Here is a 15,258-nt window from a genome sequence, read left to right on the forward strand (position 1 = left end):
GCAGGTTTTTAATTCTGGATATTTTCTTTGCAAAACTGAATCTTAAAGTTTAAATCATATAAGAGTCGGGCGTGGTGGTGCACATTTGTAATCCCAGCACTCGGGAGGCTGATACCAGAGGATTGTGGTTCGAAGCCTCAGCTACTTAGTGAGGCCCTCCGCAACTTAGACCCTTTCAAAATAAAGAATAAAAAATAGGACAAGGGGTGTAGCTCGGAGGTTGAATGCGCCTGGGTTCCATCCCCAGACCCGCCCCCCAAAAAAAAAAAATTATAAGCCGGGCATGGTGGCACACACTTGTAATCCCCGCACTTAGAGGCTGAGACAGGAGGATCGCACAGGTTCAAAGCCAGTCTCAGCTACTGAGTGAGGCTCTCAGCAACTTAGTGAGACTCTGTTTCCAAATAAAGTATAAAATAGGTCTGGGAGTATAGCCTGGAGGTAGAAAAGCCCCTGGGTTCCACCCTCAGTACCACAAAAAAAGCTAAATCATATAACATTATTTTGGTTTAAGTTGTATCAAATAACTATTCACTAACGTATTACTAAAACACTTAAAAAATTTTTTTTAATTGGGGATTTTTTTACTGAAGATTGAACCCAGGGGTATTCTACCTCTGAGCTACACCCCCAGCCCTCTTCTCTTATTCTGTGTGCTGTGTGTGTGTGTGTGTGTGTGTGTGTTACTGGGGATGGAACCCATGGGCCTTTTACCTTCAAGCTACACTCCAGCCCTATTTTTTTATTCATTATTTTGAAACAGGGTCTCACTGGGTTGCAAAGGGCCTATGTAGCTGAGGCTGTCTGCTAACCTTGATCCTCCTGTCTCAGCCTCCCAAATGCTGTGGTTACAAGCGTGCAGCACTGCATCCAGCTTTTATTCTTTATTCTGAAACAGGGTCTCACCAAGTTGCAGAGGGCCTCATGAAGTAGCTGAGGCTGTCTGCGAACCTGTGATCCTCCTGTCTCAGCCTCCCAATTACTAGGATTACAAGTGTGCACCACCATATCTGGCTTTAAAATACGTATTTCTTGTACTTACTATGTAATTACAGAATGACAATGGTAAACTTAAAGGGGATAGAAAACTCTCCAATATTTAATACTGACAATAGCAGTATTTCTGACTATATACTGATTTAACTGCCAAAATTATTATATGGAAAATTTAATTCTTCAGAAATTAATAATAAGAAATCGAACTCTCATCAAGGCTAGCAACTTGATTCAGTATTAACATCTTAAGCCTATTTTTAACATTTGTAAAGAAGGATTTTCAAAGATCTGAGTACTTTTCAAATGTTACTTAAAATTTTTATAACAGTAAATAAACTTTTTTGTCACAGTTATAAAAGCTCTTCACTTGTTTGACTAAAATAAATAAATAAAAAACAAAAATAAACCCAAAATTCGGGACTGGTTAGAAAATGAATAAAATTTTACCCAAAGCAAAAGAAAATAAAAAATCCTTCAGAATCTACAAGTATGGCTGAATGACTATCAACAGCAATACAGCTATGGTGGGTTTATGGTTTCAACATGGATTATAACCTTGAACATGATTGAGTTGTGCGAAATAGATTTTCACCATATGCATTTAATTTCTGGTTACATGACCACTAATTATTTTCATATTTAAGTTCTATTTTTGTTATTTCTATTCTTGGGAAAATTTCATGGGCTAGAAGGTTATTAAATAATGGTTTTGGAAAGCTTGTTATTAATTCTAGCAAAGCCCTAGGAAACAGCTCAGAACTGAAACATGTAGCCCAAGTGATTAATGAAGAACTAAAAGTTTTTATTTTCAAAGTTAAAGATCAAAGAATCTAGAGAACTCTTGGCATTCTTTTTAATAAGCACCTTAGTAACCATTAGGGGCCTTTCTGCAGGCACCCTATGATTTATGGACTCAAAATCACTTATTAGACTGATTTTCAAAAGTGCATTTGGAATGTGAGTTGAACAAAAAATAAATATGCCCATCAGGAAAGGAATTAGGGATAATGATTATTTTAAAAAGAGAGAAAAAGAGTAGAGAAAGGAACAAGATGAATTATAATTGCACACTCATTTTTTAAAGTTTATTGGTGCATCATTATACATAACAGTGGCATTGTTACCTATTTGTGCATGTATATAACATAATTTGGGAATGAAACTGAGCAAATTATGCTATGTGTACCAGTCTCTTTTAATACTCTTGCTTTGGTTGTTTTTATTTGGGAGTGTCATTGAAGGTTTATACAAACAATTGCAAACTGACTTAGAAAGCAAGGCCTGGGCGCTCTGAGGATTAAGCAATCATGATGAGTACTGAAAGAAGAATGAACTTGGAGGCTTCAGTGACCAATACTCATATCTCCCCTCTCTTCTCCCTAAACCTCATATTATTACATGACTTATAAGAGAGAGAAAGTCCATAAACAGAGAAAAGTGTTAGGCAAAGCCAGCCCAGTGATTCTGGAGAATTTCTTTGAGGTTGGAAAGCAAATGAGATTCTACTGATGGATGGAGGGACCCTGCCCTCCAAGCATATAAAAAATTCTTCAGAGTGAGGAGGTCCAATGAACACAAGAATTAAAAAATCTCCTCTCCTAGAAATAAACCTGTGAAACTTAAAAGTCAAGGGTAAAGAACCTGAACATGAAGGGTGGGAGGACAGGGCAGCCAGGTGTTCTGGCGCACACCTGTAATCCCAGAATTTGGGAGGCTGAGACAGGAGGGTTGCAAGTTCGAGGACAGCCTCGGCAATATAGTTAAGACTCAGCAATCTAGAGTGAGATTCAGTTTCAAAAAAACTAAAAGGGTGGGGTATGGCTGGGAGGTAGACTGTCTCTAAAAAAGGAAGGTCAGGAGGGAGGAAATAAAGCATCGAGAGAGATGTACCGAGATGACTTCTAAAGGAATAGGAGTCCCCGTGAGAAGACAAGTCTCATCAGCGTCAGTGGGTGTTTACACCCTAAGCCTCCAAGCTATGAGGGGAAATAAATTGGAAACTAGAATTCTATATCCCATGGCTAATAAAGTGTGAAAACAAGAAACAGACTTTCAGAGATACAAGGGCTCTGAAGCCTTATTGAAAAGTTCTACTTTTCCCCAGAAAGTAAATTTTAGAGAGAGAGAGAGAAATTAGAAGGCAAAATATAAGGAAGTTAGAGGGTCAAAAAGATCTAACATAGCCAGGTGTGGTGGCATAGGCCTGTGATCCCAGTACTTGGGAGGGTGAGACAGGAAGAGCACAGGTTCAAGGACAGCCTCAGCAATGTAGTGAGACCCTGTTTCAAAGCAAAAAATAAAAAGGCTAGGGGTATAGCTTAGAGGTACAACACCCCTTGGGTCAGTGCAATCCCTAGTAAAACACACACACATACACACATACTCCAACACCTGAAACTGTGAGTTCTTGAATACCTGAGTGCCTCATTCATTAATTTTCTTTAAAAAATGGTCCACACCAAGGCACATTATCATGAAATTACGGGCCACCAGATACATGGAAGAATGCCGGGTGTGGTGGCGCACACTTGTAATCCCAGTATTTGGGAGGTTGAAACAGGATCGTGGGTTCTTGGCCAGTCTCATCTACTTAGGGAGGCCTTCTGCAACTTAGTGAGACCCTGTTTCAAAATAATGAATACAAAATAGGGCTGGAGGTGAACCTCAGAGGTAGAATACCCCTGGGTTCAATCCCAGTACCAAAGGGGGTCGGGAATACATGAGAGAATCTAAGTCTTCCAAGAGGAAAAAGTAGGACATATGTAAAGGATCAGTAACTCGGTATCAGAGCTAGGTACAGCAGTGCATGCCTACAATCTCTATACTTGGGAGGCTCAGAAAGGAGGATCTCAGTTTCGAGGGCAGTTTCAGCTACTCAGTGAGATCCTGTTTCAAAAATTTTAAGAGCTGGAGGTATAGCTCAGAGGTAGAATGCTCAGGTTTCAATCCCCAGTACCCTCCCGCAAAAAAAAAAAAAAAAAAAAAAGTGTTATTTTTACATCCTCTCAGGTATTTCCCTGTCCAGTCCTGGAATGTGAGGCTTTCCAGACACCCTGGCATATACATGAGAACCCAAATTCACTTGTGCTTCTCCCCCCAGGCCTTTTGGTTTGTTTGTTGTTTGCTCCATCCCCTATCCCTGGATCCAGTTAGCCTATCTTTATTTTTATTTACTTATTTTTTCGGTACTGAAGATGGAACCCAGGGGGCATTCTACCTCCGTGCTATACCCCCAGCCCCCCCCCCCTTTTTTTTTGGTGGTACTGGGGTTCCTGGAATCCCTTCTACCTCTGGGCTACACTCCCAGACCTATTTTTAATTTTTTATTTGGAAACAGGGTCTGAGTTGCAGAGGGCCTAAGTAGTTGAGGTTGTATGTGAACCAAGATCCTCCTATCTCGGCCTCCCAAATGCTGGGATTATAAGCATGGGCCATCACACCTGGACAGGTAGCCTTTTTTTATGTTTTTTTTTTGGGGGGGGTGTAGCCTTTTTTTAAATGGATAACTTTGACAAGTGTGGTAGCACACGTCTATAATCTTATTATTTGGGAGGCTGAGACAAGAGGATCGCAGGTTTGAAAACAGTCTCAGCAAGTAGTGAGACTCTCATCAACCTGGTGAGATAATGCTTCAAAATAATAATAAAAGTAAATCAGGCTTTGGTGTAGCTTTTAGGTAGAATGCCCCTGGATTCAATTCCCAGTGCAAAAAGAAAAAAGAAAAAAGAGATTTTGACAATCATTTAAGAGATGAAACAAAGGCAAACTTCTGAGTTGAACCTCAAGGAACAACCAGGTCAAAATGCAAAACCATATTTTTCAGACAAGATCTGTGCTAAACACTTTGGCATGGCCAAGCTATACCAAGAACGCAGATGGCTCCTCTGTTGCCACAGCAACTGCCCAATTGGGGGATGGTAGGTGGGCAAGCACAACACTAAAACTTAATAGGTTTTCAGCCCCATCGTAGTAGCCCAGGGTCTGTAATCCTAGCTACCTGGGAGGCTAAGGCAGGAGGATTATAAATTGGTGGCCAGCCTGGCAATTTGGCAAGATCATCTCAAGATAAAATAAAAGGGCTGGGGGTGTATGTAGGTCAGTGGTAGAATCCCCAATATCACAAAATACTACTAATAGTGATTAAAAAAATAAGCTTTCTTCACTAAGCACTCCACGGGTACTTCTAAGTTTTTGTGATCTTAATGATTGTTTCCAAGTCTCTAGGCATGGTGACCACACCTGTAAAAGGAGAAAAGTTCAAGGTAAGCCTTGCCAATACAGCAGGGCCCTGTTTCAAAATAAAAAATTAAAAGGACTAGGGTATAGCTGGGAGATAGAATGCCTCTGGGCCCAATCCCCAGAACCCAAACTACAACAAAAGACATTCACTGTTGGGACAGGTCACTGGAGCACCCTATGCAGTTGTTCCTGGTGACATCACCCTACATAACATTTCTTTTTTGTGGGTGTGGGGATGGAACCCAGGGGCATTTAACCTCGGAGCTACACCCCCTGCCCTTTTTTTATTCTTTATTTTGAAACAGGATCTAAGATGTGGAGGGCCTAAGTAGCTGAGGGTGGCCCAGGAACCCATACTCTGGTCACAGCTCAGATTACAAGTGTGCACCACTATGCCTGGCTTACTTGACATTTTTAAATGACTACATTTTAGAAATACAGGGTAGGGAGTTGGGGATGTGGCCGAGTGGTAGAGCACTTGTCTTTCATATTCAGGGCTCATTTAAATCCCCAATACTGCAAATAAAATAAAATATTTTTTGGTATTTTTTTATTTGGAAACAGGGTCTCTTACACCAGCGCGGCTGGCTTCGAACCTGCGCGATCCTCCTGTCTCCGCCTCCCAAGCGCGGGGATTACAAGTGTGCGCCACCACGCCCGGCAAAATAAAATCTTTTAAAAAGAGAGAAATAAAGGGTAGGTTAGTGGTTGCCAGGGAATGGGGGAGGACACAGGAAGAATGTGTAGTTTATAATAAAAAGCAACAACTTAAGGGATTCTCATGTTAATAGCTGTTTGGGATCTTTGCCTCTGGTGGTAAAGAAATAAACGAATGATAGAACCGTTTAGCACTAACTTCAAACTGGGAAATATGAATAAGATGGTTGGGTTGAATTAGTAACAATTTCCTCAAGGTGACATACTATTTAGTTTTATAAAATATTAATGCTGGGTGGGGAGGGATTGGGGGGGCAGGGCAAAGCACACTTGGGACAATTACATGTGAATCTGTAACTATTAAAGATCTAATTTAAAATGCAATTCAGAAAATTCACACTGGAGATGAGAATGATTTGGGAATATGCCACTCAATTTACTATGATCATATCCCCCTCCCCCAACCAAAGGATACTTGAGATTGAACCCAGGGTTGCTCTACCACTGAACTATATCCTCAACCCTTTGAGACAGGTTCTTGCTAATTTGCTGAAACTGGCCTTGAACTTATGATTCTCCTGTCTCAGCCTCAAGTCACTGAGATTACAGGAGAATATAACATTGCACCTGACCTATAATTTTCTATGTATCCACAAGATGAAAAGATTATATTCAAATAAATCTAAAATAGCTTTAAACTTAACTTGTGTGTGGTACTGGGTACTGAGCCCAGGGACATTCTCTGAGATATACCCCCAGATCTATCTTATTTTGAAACAAGGTCTCCCTAGGTTGCTGAGTCTATATGCTGAGACTCTCTAGAACCTGTCACCCTCCTGTCTCAGCCTCCCAAGTACTGGGATTACAGGCATGTCCACCATACTTGGCTTAAAATAGCTTTAAAGTAAAATTTTCATGAAAAAAGTTCCATACCGTAACTGACAGTTTTTTAAGTGGTATGTGAAACATCATCTTACCATTAATGGCAAATTTGACTTGATAATTTGTGGTACGTGTTCAGAATAAGGAGGTTGACTTACAAGTATGTTTGACCATGATGCCAGGTTTGGAACTAATTATCAATGTCTTAATGACAATATCTGCTCGTGTAACAGGACAGATTGAGTCAGGGAGTATACAGTAACATACAGAACAACCTAAGTTCAGGAACAATGGCAAATCAATGTATTGAACTTTAATAGAAAATGAAAATTACAAAATACTACATATATATTTTCATGCAAATACTTCAATATTTTAACATTTTTCACTCACTAAATAAGACAACTCAAAATGGTGAAATACTTATTAGTCTGATTATAATAAAACCTGTACATTGTTGAAAACTCAAAACTGTCTAGGACAACACCATGTCTGACCTTGCTTATGAACCTATACATTTGTCAAGATAATGGTTAATATACTACATTTAAGCATTTATACAATACTATTTATGTCCAGTATTTGAGATACATTAAAATTATTTATTTGCAGTATCGGGGATGAAACCCAGGGACATTCTACCTCTAAGCTACACTCCCAGCCCTATTTTACTTTTATTTGGAAATAGGGTTTCATTAAGTTTCTGAGGGTGGCTATGAACCTGTGATCCTCTTGCCTCAGCCTCCCAAGTACTGGAATTACAAGCATGCGGAACCATGCCTGGCTCAGTATTTGCTACATTAAATCAAAGTGTCACAGAGAAGCTGGTAACAGGTTATAAACAAGCTCTTATTTGAAATGATGTTTGGTGGAGGGTTTTTTTTTTTTAACACAAAGTGAAGTTGTGGTTATTCATGTGAACAGTACAAATTTTGCATGTAGATATTACTCTTTTCAAGTTTTTTTCCTTTATATGAAACTACTGAAAAACTAAAGCATGCAAAAATTCAGATTACTTTGTATGCTTATTATTCTATTAGTAATTATCTTAGTAATTAAAGAGTATAAACTAAGGAACATCAAGTTCATAATCAAGTCATATCTAATATTATTCAATTATTACAAAAATTGACTTATAAAGTTGGCCTATAGCCAGAAGAGATAAAAAGCTTTTTTCTCCCTCTTGTCAGTTTTTTTTTTTTTTTTTTTGGTGGCACTGGGGATGGAACTCAGGGGCATTCTACCTCCGAGCTATACTCCCAGCCCAAATTTTTATACTTTATTTTGAAACAGGGTCTGAGATGCAAAGGGCCTCACTAAGTAGTAGCTGAGGCTGTCCTCGAACCATGATCTTCTGGTCTCAGCCTCCCAAATGCGGGAGCCACCACACTCAACTTGTCAGGTTTTTAATATTTTATTAAAACAGGCCTGGGAGGAAATATAGGATATAGTATGAGTTTAACATATTTACATTTTATCAAAATAAATTATTTTTGTTGTTTTTGCAGTATTGGGGAATGGAACTCAGGGGCATTCTCCCTCTGAGCTACAGCCCTAGCCCTATTTTTTATTCTTTATTTTGTAACAAGGTATCACTGAGTTGCAGATGATCTAAGTAGCTGAGGCTGTCCACAAATAGGGATCCTTCTGTCTCAGTCTCTCAAATGCTGGGATTACAAGCATGCGCAACCATGCTCAGCTAAAATAAGGTTCTTGAAGAATAAAATGACATATAATTTTACTATCTAGCACAAAACTAAAACTCACAGAAAAGTAATGCTTTAAACAAAAATTTTAAGGTATATCAGTGACCAGTAAGTTTGAAACAAAATGTATAACTGCCCTTTTATCAAGCTTCAGGAAATACATTCAGTTTCCATTGTCTTCTGTGCAAGCCAATTTTAGTTTCTTCATGGTCCTCCATCTGTCTTTTAACATGACACTTGTTCGGTTGTTGAATTTATAATGTAATAATATTTTAGACCAGTTTCCCTCTCCATATTTCTTCACACCAGATCTCAAATTCTTGTCTTCTTCCCAAACCCATACCTTTTTGATATAAAAGAGAAGAGTTATTCACAGAAACAATTTTTTAAAAGAAGTTTTTTTTTTGTCAAAATAATGCTTAGTTTCTCAAATATGAAAGAATTTATATATTTCTTAGATTTTTATAAGCCATATCTTCATTATAGAATATTTTAGGGGTAATTATTATCACTGTTCATTTTACATAAGCTCAGCTATCCAAAATTAAACAGCTAGAAATTGACAGTGCTGCATGCCAATCCAACCTGTTCAACTTTACATTGCCTTTTGTGTGTGTGTGTGTGGGGGGTGTACTGGGGCTTGAACTCAGAGACATTCTACCTGAGTTACACTCCTAGACCTATTTTGTGTTTTATTTTAAAACAGGGTCTCACTACATTGCTGAGATCGTCCTGCTTTCCAGTACTGGGTTTATAGGCATGTACCACCATGCCTGTCTTACATTGCCTTTTAAGATGCTTCAAGAGACGAGCATGGTGGTACATGTCTGTAATCCCAGTACTTAGGAGGCTGCAATAGGAAGACCAAAAGTTCAAGGCCCAGTACTGAAAAAAAACAAAAACAAAAACAAAAACAAAAACTTAGGGAGGCCCTCAGCAACTCAGTGAGACCCTATTTAAAAACAATTCTATTCTACCTATATTAAGGGAAATATATACACATACAGATAAATCGCAAGTCTTCCTTAAAATAGACATTTAAAAATGGCAACTAACAAGCTGGGCATTGGTGGCGCACTTGTAATCCCAGTATTCAGGAGGCTGAGACCAGAGGATCGCGGTTCATGGACAGCCTCAGCTACTTAGTGAGGCCCTCTGCAACTCAGTGAGACCCGGTTTCAAAATAAAGAATAAAAAAAAAAAAAAAAAAATTAGGGCAGGAGTTGTAGCTCAGAGGTCTAAAGCCCCTGGGTTCCATCCCCAGACCCCCACACACAAAAGCAACTAACATACGTTTAAACTTTTGGGGGAAAAATACTGAAATTTAAAAAATAACATTCACAAATTATTGAATTTGACACAGGTGACCAGCTAATTATGCCTTCTGTCGGCATTCTAAAGGAGAGATGTGACCATCAAGTGATTGTTTACTGTCCCTAGACTACAAGACTTTCACTTTTTTATTTTTTTTTTAGTACTCAGGGGCATTCTACCTCTAAGCGCTTGCTGAGCTGACGAGACTGTTCTCAAACCTGAGATCTTCTGTCTCAGCCTCCCAAATACTGGGATTACAGGCATCTGCCACCATTCCTGGCTGATTCTCACATTTTAAAATCTAGTTTGTGTTTAATGCCACTAAACTACACTACTAAAAATGACTACGAGGTTAAATTTTATTGTATTTTTTTTACTATAATTTAAAATTTAAGTTCAGAAGTTGATGCAATAAAAAAAAAAAAAAAAAAAACCAAAGTGCCTGAAGAAGACTATTATGAGAACGATCTTGTGATTCAATTCCATAAAAACTGGCAGCGACCACTGCCAAATCTGTGTAGAAATGTGAGCTGCCCTAATCCAGATTCCCCTGCTCTTGCTATTTCTCTGCTTTGTGATGTGAACCCAAGTTGTGAACCCAAGTTATGGTCTCCTCCATGCCTGCTTTTGCTATTGTTTCTCTGTGGCACAGCTAGCAGCAACTATGCTGCCTGCCAGGTTCCTGGCTACTCAATCTGTGTTACTGACAGACCTAGCCTGCATTCCTAAAAAGCCACATTAGGTGGCTTATCATTAACAGATAACACAAACAAGAGATAAAAATTTTGAAGCTAGCTGGGCGTAGTGGTACACACTTGCAATCCTAGAATTTGGGAGGCTGACATGAAGATCTCAGGTTTGAGAACAGCCTCATCAACTTAGCAAGGGCTTAGTTGATGATTAGCAGAATGCCCCTCAGTACTTAAAAAAAAAAAAAGTGAGTCTAGGGACAGAAAATAACCACTCACTTGATGGTCACATCTCTCCTGTAGCATGCTGACAGAAGGAACAATTAGTGGGTCACCTGTGTCAAATGTCAATAATTTGTGAATGTTATATTGTGGACAGCCTCAGCTACTTAGTGAGGCCCTTCACAACTCAGTGAGACCCAGTTTCAGAAAAAAATAGGGCTGGGGGTGTAGCTTGGAAATACAGTACCCTTGTGTTGCATCACCGGTACTGCAAAAACAAAACAAAACAATAACAACAAAAAACTGAAGCTGGTCATAGTGGTGCATTCTTGTAGTACTTGGGAGGCTGAGACAGGACTGCAGGTTCAAGACAGCCTTAGCAGGTAGCAAGATTCTCATCAACCCAGCAAGACCCCATACAGATATATATGATTTTGGGGTTTTTTTTGGCAGTACCAGGATGGAACCCAGCATTCTACCTCCCCTCTAGCCCTATGTATTATTATTATTATTATTATTATTATTATTATTATTATTATTATTTGTTTTGAAACAGAGTCTCAATGAGTTGTAATGGGCCTAAGTAGCTGAGAGTGGCCTTGGACGGCGATCCTCCTGTCTCAGCCTCCCAAATGTTGGGATTACAAGTGTGTGCCACTATGCCTGGCTGACCTTATTTCAAAAAAATAAAATAGGGCTGGAGAATCTAGCTCAGAGGTACAATGCCTCAGGGTTCAATCCCCAGGGTCACACACACACACACAAAATATAAATTTTACATGTGTGGGTAATTTACTAAAAGTAATTCAACAGCAGGTAAATCTTTAGAGTCAGATGAATCTATAAGAATGTTGTAAAAGCTACAGATCTACACCATAAGAAAGAATATGTAACTAAAATTTTACATAAAACTTTGGGGTCAGATTTCTACTATTACATGCTGGTATACTCTTGCTTTATATCTCATTTTAAACTGAGCACTAAAGAATGCAATATTTTACTTATAACCCTGCCAATATGTCTATCCAAAGGCCTGTCGCTAGTTCTGTCTTCAGTGAAATTTTCATCCAAAGAAATGCAGGATTACAATTTTTTTCTTTTTTTTGGTGGTACTGGGGTTCCTGGAAGCCATTCTACCTCCGGGCTACACTCCCAGACCTATTTTGTATTTTTTTTTTTTTGGTGGTACTGGGGTTCCTGGAAGCCCTTCTACCTTCGGGCTACACTCCCAGACCTATTTTTTATATTTTTGAAACAGGGTCTCTTACGCCAGTGCGGCTGGCTTCGAACCTGCGCGATCCTCCTGTCTCCGCCTCCCAAGCACGGGGATTACAAGCGTGCGCCACCACGCCTGGTTTACAAACTTTTTTCTAACAGACGGAGCCAGTACACTATATTCTTGATTATCGAAAATACCCTTGTAGCTCTGAGACTTTGAATTGAATATTGATGTGTGGAAAAGCACGATACATACTATAATCTCAATCACACAAATGGCATGTTGTATATGTATACACAGGTGTGAGAAGGCCACAGCCAACTAAGCTGCTTGTGACTGGATGACTTTGTTCTTTGCTTCTTGTGTTTTTGTTTCCTGTAGTACATGTATTAACTTTAAAAAATAAAGGTTATTTTATTAAAAATTAAAAAGAAAACCTTAGGGTCATCACAAATTCTCCTAACATTCCTATTAATTTCATGGTCCCAAGTCAAAGATTTCTATTGTTTCAGCCAAGGATGGTGGCACACACCTATAATCCTGCTTACCAGGGGGAAGCGAGGCAGGAAGATCTCAAGTTTGAGTTCATCCTGGGCAACTCAGAAAAACACTATGTCACCTGGGTGTGGTGGCACATGCTTGTAATCCTATTACTTGGGAGACTGAGACAAGATGATCATAGGTTTGTGGCTAGCATTAGCTACTTAGTAAGGCCCTCTGTAACTTAGTGAGACACTGTTTTAAAATAAAGAATAAAGCCGGGTGTGGGGGTGCACACTTGTAATCCCAGCATTCGGGAGGCTGAGACGGGAGGATTGAGGTTCGTGGATAGCCTCAGCTACTTAGTAGCTCTCTGCAACTCAGTGAGACCCGGTTTCAAAATAAAGAATAAAAAAATAGGGCAGGAGATGTAGCTTGGAGGTAGAATGCCTCTGGGTTCCATTCCCAGACCTGCAAAAAATAAAATAAAATAAAAAATAAAGAAAGCAAGCAAGCAAGAATTGGGCTGGGGGCTTGATGGTAGAATGCCCCTGGGTTCAATCTCCAGTTCTGAAAAACAAACAGACAAACAAAAACAATAACAAAAAGAAAAACATTGTCTCAAAGATTTTAAAAAGTCAAGCATGGTGGCAAATGCTTGTAATCCCAGTACTTGTGAGGCTGAGACAAGAGGATAGCAGGTTCAAGGCCAGCCTCAGTTACTTAGTGAGGCCCTTCACAACGGAGTGAGACTGTGTTTCAAAAATAAAGAATAAAATAGGGCTGGAGGGTAGCTTGGAGGTAGAAAGCTCCTGGGTCCAACCCCAGTACACTACACACACATACACACACACACACACACACACATTGCATTTATTAGGAATATTTAATTAAAAGCTTATAATGTAGATATAAACCCCAACTTACATGCAATGAACTAACTTTTGTTGTAATTTCAATGTTAAGTATTTTAAAAATATAATAAAAATACCTTTTTTTTCCTAGGTTGTTGTTTTTCATGAGTTACTGACTGAGTTTCTGAAACATGTAATTTCTTGCTTTTAGTGGATCTTCTTTCTTCTTTTCCACCTAAAATTAAATATACCGCCATCAAAATTGGTTTCAAAGAAAAAGGAGGAATTATATTTTGAAAGACCCTCATGTTCTTATTTAGAGCTATTCTTTTTAAAGAACTCTTCATTGTGTAATCATTTTCCTTCAAATCTAGAAGCACCATGGTAAAATACAAGGATCACTGTTATTTAAACCAGAATGGTAACTTTTGGATCTTTATTCTTCTGCCTTTAAACAAGTTATCTTACTCCTGAGCCTGTCCTTTCATATCTGTTAAAAGAAACATTTATTATATAGGATTACTGAAGTTTTTTATGATAATGCTTGGGATTACTTGACATAAGAATTATAATCCTTTCGTCATGTTTTTCTTATTCAATCAATTCAGTAAGGTATGAAATAAGTGTATATGAAGCGGCAGCTGCCAAAATGAAGTTCAATCCCTTTGTGACTTCTGACCAAAGCAAGAATCATAAAAGGCATTTCAACGTATCTTCCCACAATCACAAGAAGAATATGTCTTCTCTTTCCAAAGAGCTGAGATGGAAGTACAATGTTCGATCTATGTCCATCAGAAAGGATGATGTTTAGGTCATACGAGGACGTTACAAAGGTCTGCAGATTGGCAAGGTAGTCCAGGCTTACGGGAAGAATTATGTCATCTACACTGAATGGGTACAGGAGAAGGCCAATGGCACAACTGTACATGTGGGCACTCACTTTACAGCAAGGAGGTTATCACCAGGCTAAAACTGGACAAAGATTGTAAAACAATCCTGGAATGGAAAGCCAAATCTCACCAAGTAGGAAAAGAAAAAGGCAAATTCAAGGAAGAAAAAATTGAGAAGATGTAGGATTAAAGTTATCTCATTTACAACTTTTCATTAAACACCAATAAAATTAAAAAAAAAAAGAAATGTGTATACATAAAAAAACAAAGAACTATAATTACTGAAAGATGATGTTGGGTTTGATGGTATACACCACTCAGGAGGGTGAGAGAAGACAATCAAGTTTGAGGTCAGCCTGGCAACTTAAGTGAGACCCTGTCTCAAAATAAAAATTTAAAAAGGGTTGGGGGTACAGGGTGTGGTGGCCCATGCCTGTAATCCTAGTATTTGGGAGGCTGAGATAGGAGGATCACAGGTTCAAAGCAAGCCTCAGGAACTTAGTGAGGTTTTCAGCAACTTAGTGAGACTGTCTCCAGATATAATTATTAAAGAAGTGTATAAGTACACACACACACACACACACACACACACACACACACACACACACACATATAATTTTACACATTCTCATCAAAACGACCTATTGTTACAATTTTTACATAAACAGGATTCTTTTTAACTTAACAAGATTCTCTTAAACTATGGGCCCTGAGCATTCCTACAGTTTTGCTGCATGTACAAGGCTTATTCATCTCCTGATATTACCATTTCCTAACCACAGCTAGTCAGATAGGCATGATGTAGGGTTGAAGAAAACATAGCATGACCACCATCGAACTGCTCTCTCCAGGAGGGAAAGAGCAGGGGAGGGGGAGGCAACACTGCTACAGTGTTTTGTAAATTACTCAAGAACCTACCCTTCATAGCATCTACTGGGCCTAACACATTGCCATGGAACTTGGGTTTGGGGAGTCAGCAAAACTACACTGATGTCATTCCGTTTGTTATGTTTTAACAGACTATCTTACTCTGATTCAAGTTTTACTGCCTACTTTTGACACCTATGGCATGGTAGCAGATTTATAACCTATAATCCTCAATGGCTGGGA

At 39.0% G+C, this 15,258-nt stretch overlaps 1 protein-coding gene and 1 pseudogene across 2 annotated transcripts in view; one reads left to right on the top strand and one right to left on the bottom strand.

Moving 5' to 3' along the window:
* Positions 1 to 8,643: 8,643 nt before the first annotated feature.
* The window catches only part of TERF1 (telomeric repeat binding factor 1), a gene marked incomplete at both ends in the record, with an annotated part of 28,088 nt that continues 21,473 nt past the window's right edge, over positions 8,644 to 15,258 (bottom strand). The window contains 2 exons of the mRNA XM_080694761.1: positions 8,644 to 8,823; positions 14,031 to 14,197. Of these exons, the coding sequence (XP_080550887.1) occupies positions 8,644 to 8,823; positions 14,031 to 14,197 (347 nt within the window). The remainder of the gene's footprint in view (positions 8,824 to 14,030; positions 14,198 to 15,258) is intronic.
* LOC308261737 (large ribosomal subunit protein uL24-like) lies at positions 13,908 to 14,440 on the top strand (annotated as a pseudogene). Its single transcript has one exon. The product of its transcript is annotated as a large ribosomal subunit protein uL24-like (transcript).

This window comes from Muscardinus avellanarius (genome assembly GCF_963383645.1).
Source record: "Muscardinus avellanarius genome assembly, chromosome: 4".
NCBI classification, from domain to species: Eukaryota; Metazoa; Chordata; class Mammalia; order Rodentia; family Gliridae; genus Muscardinus; species Muscardinus avellanarius.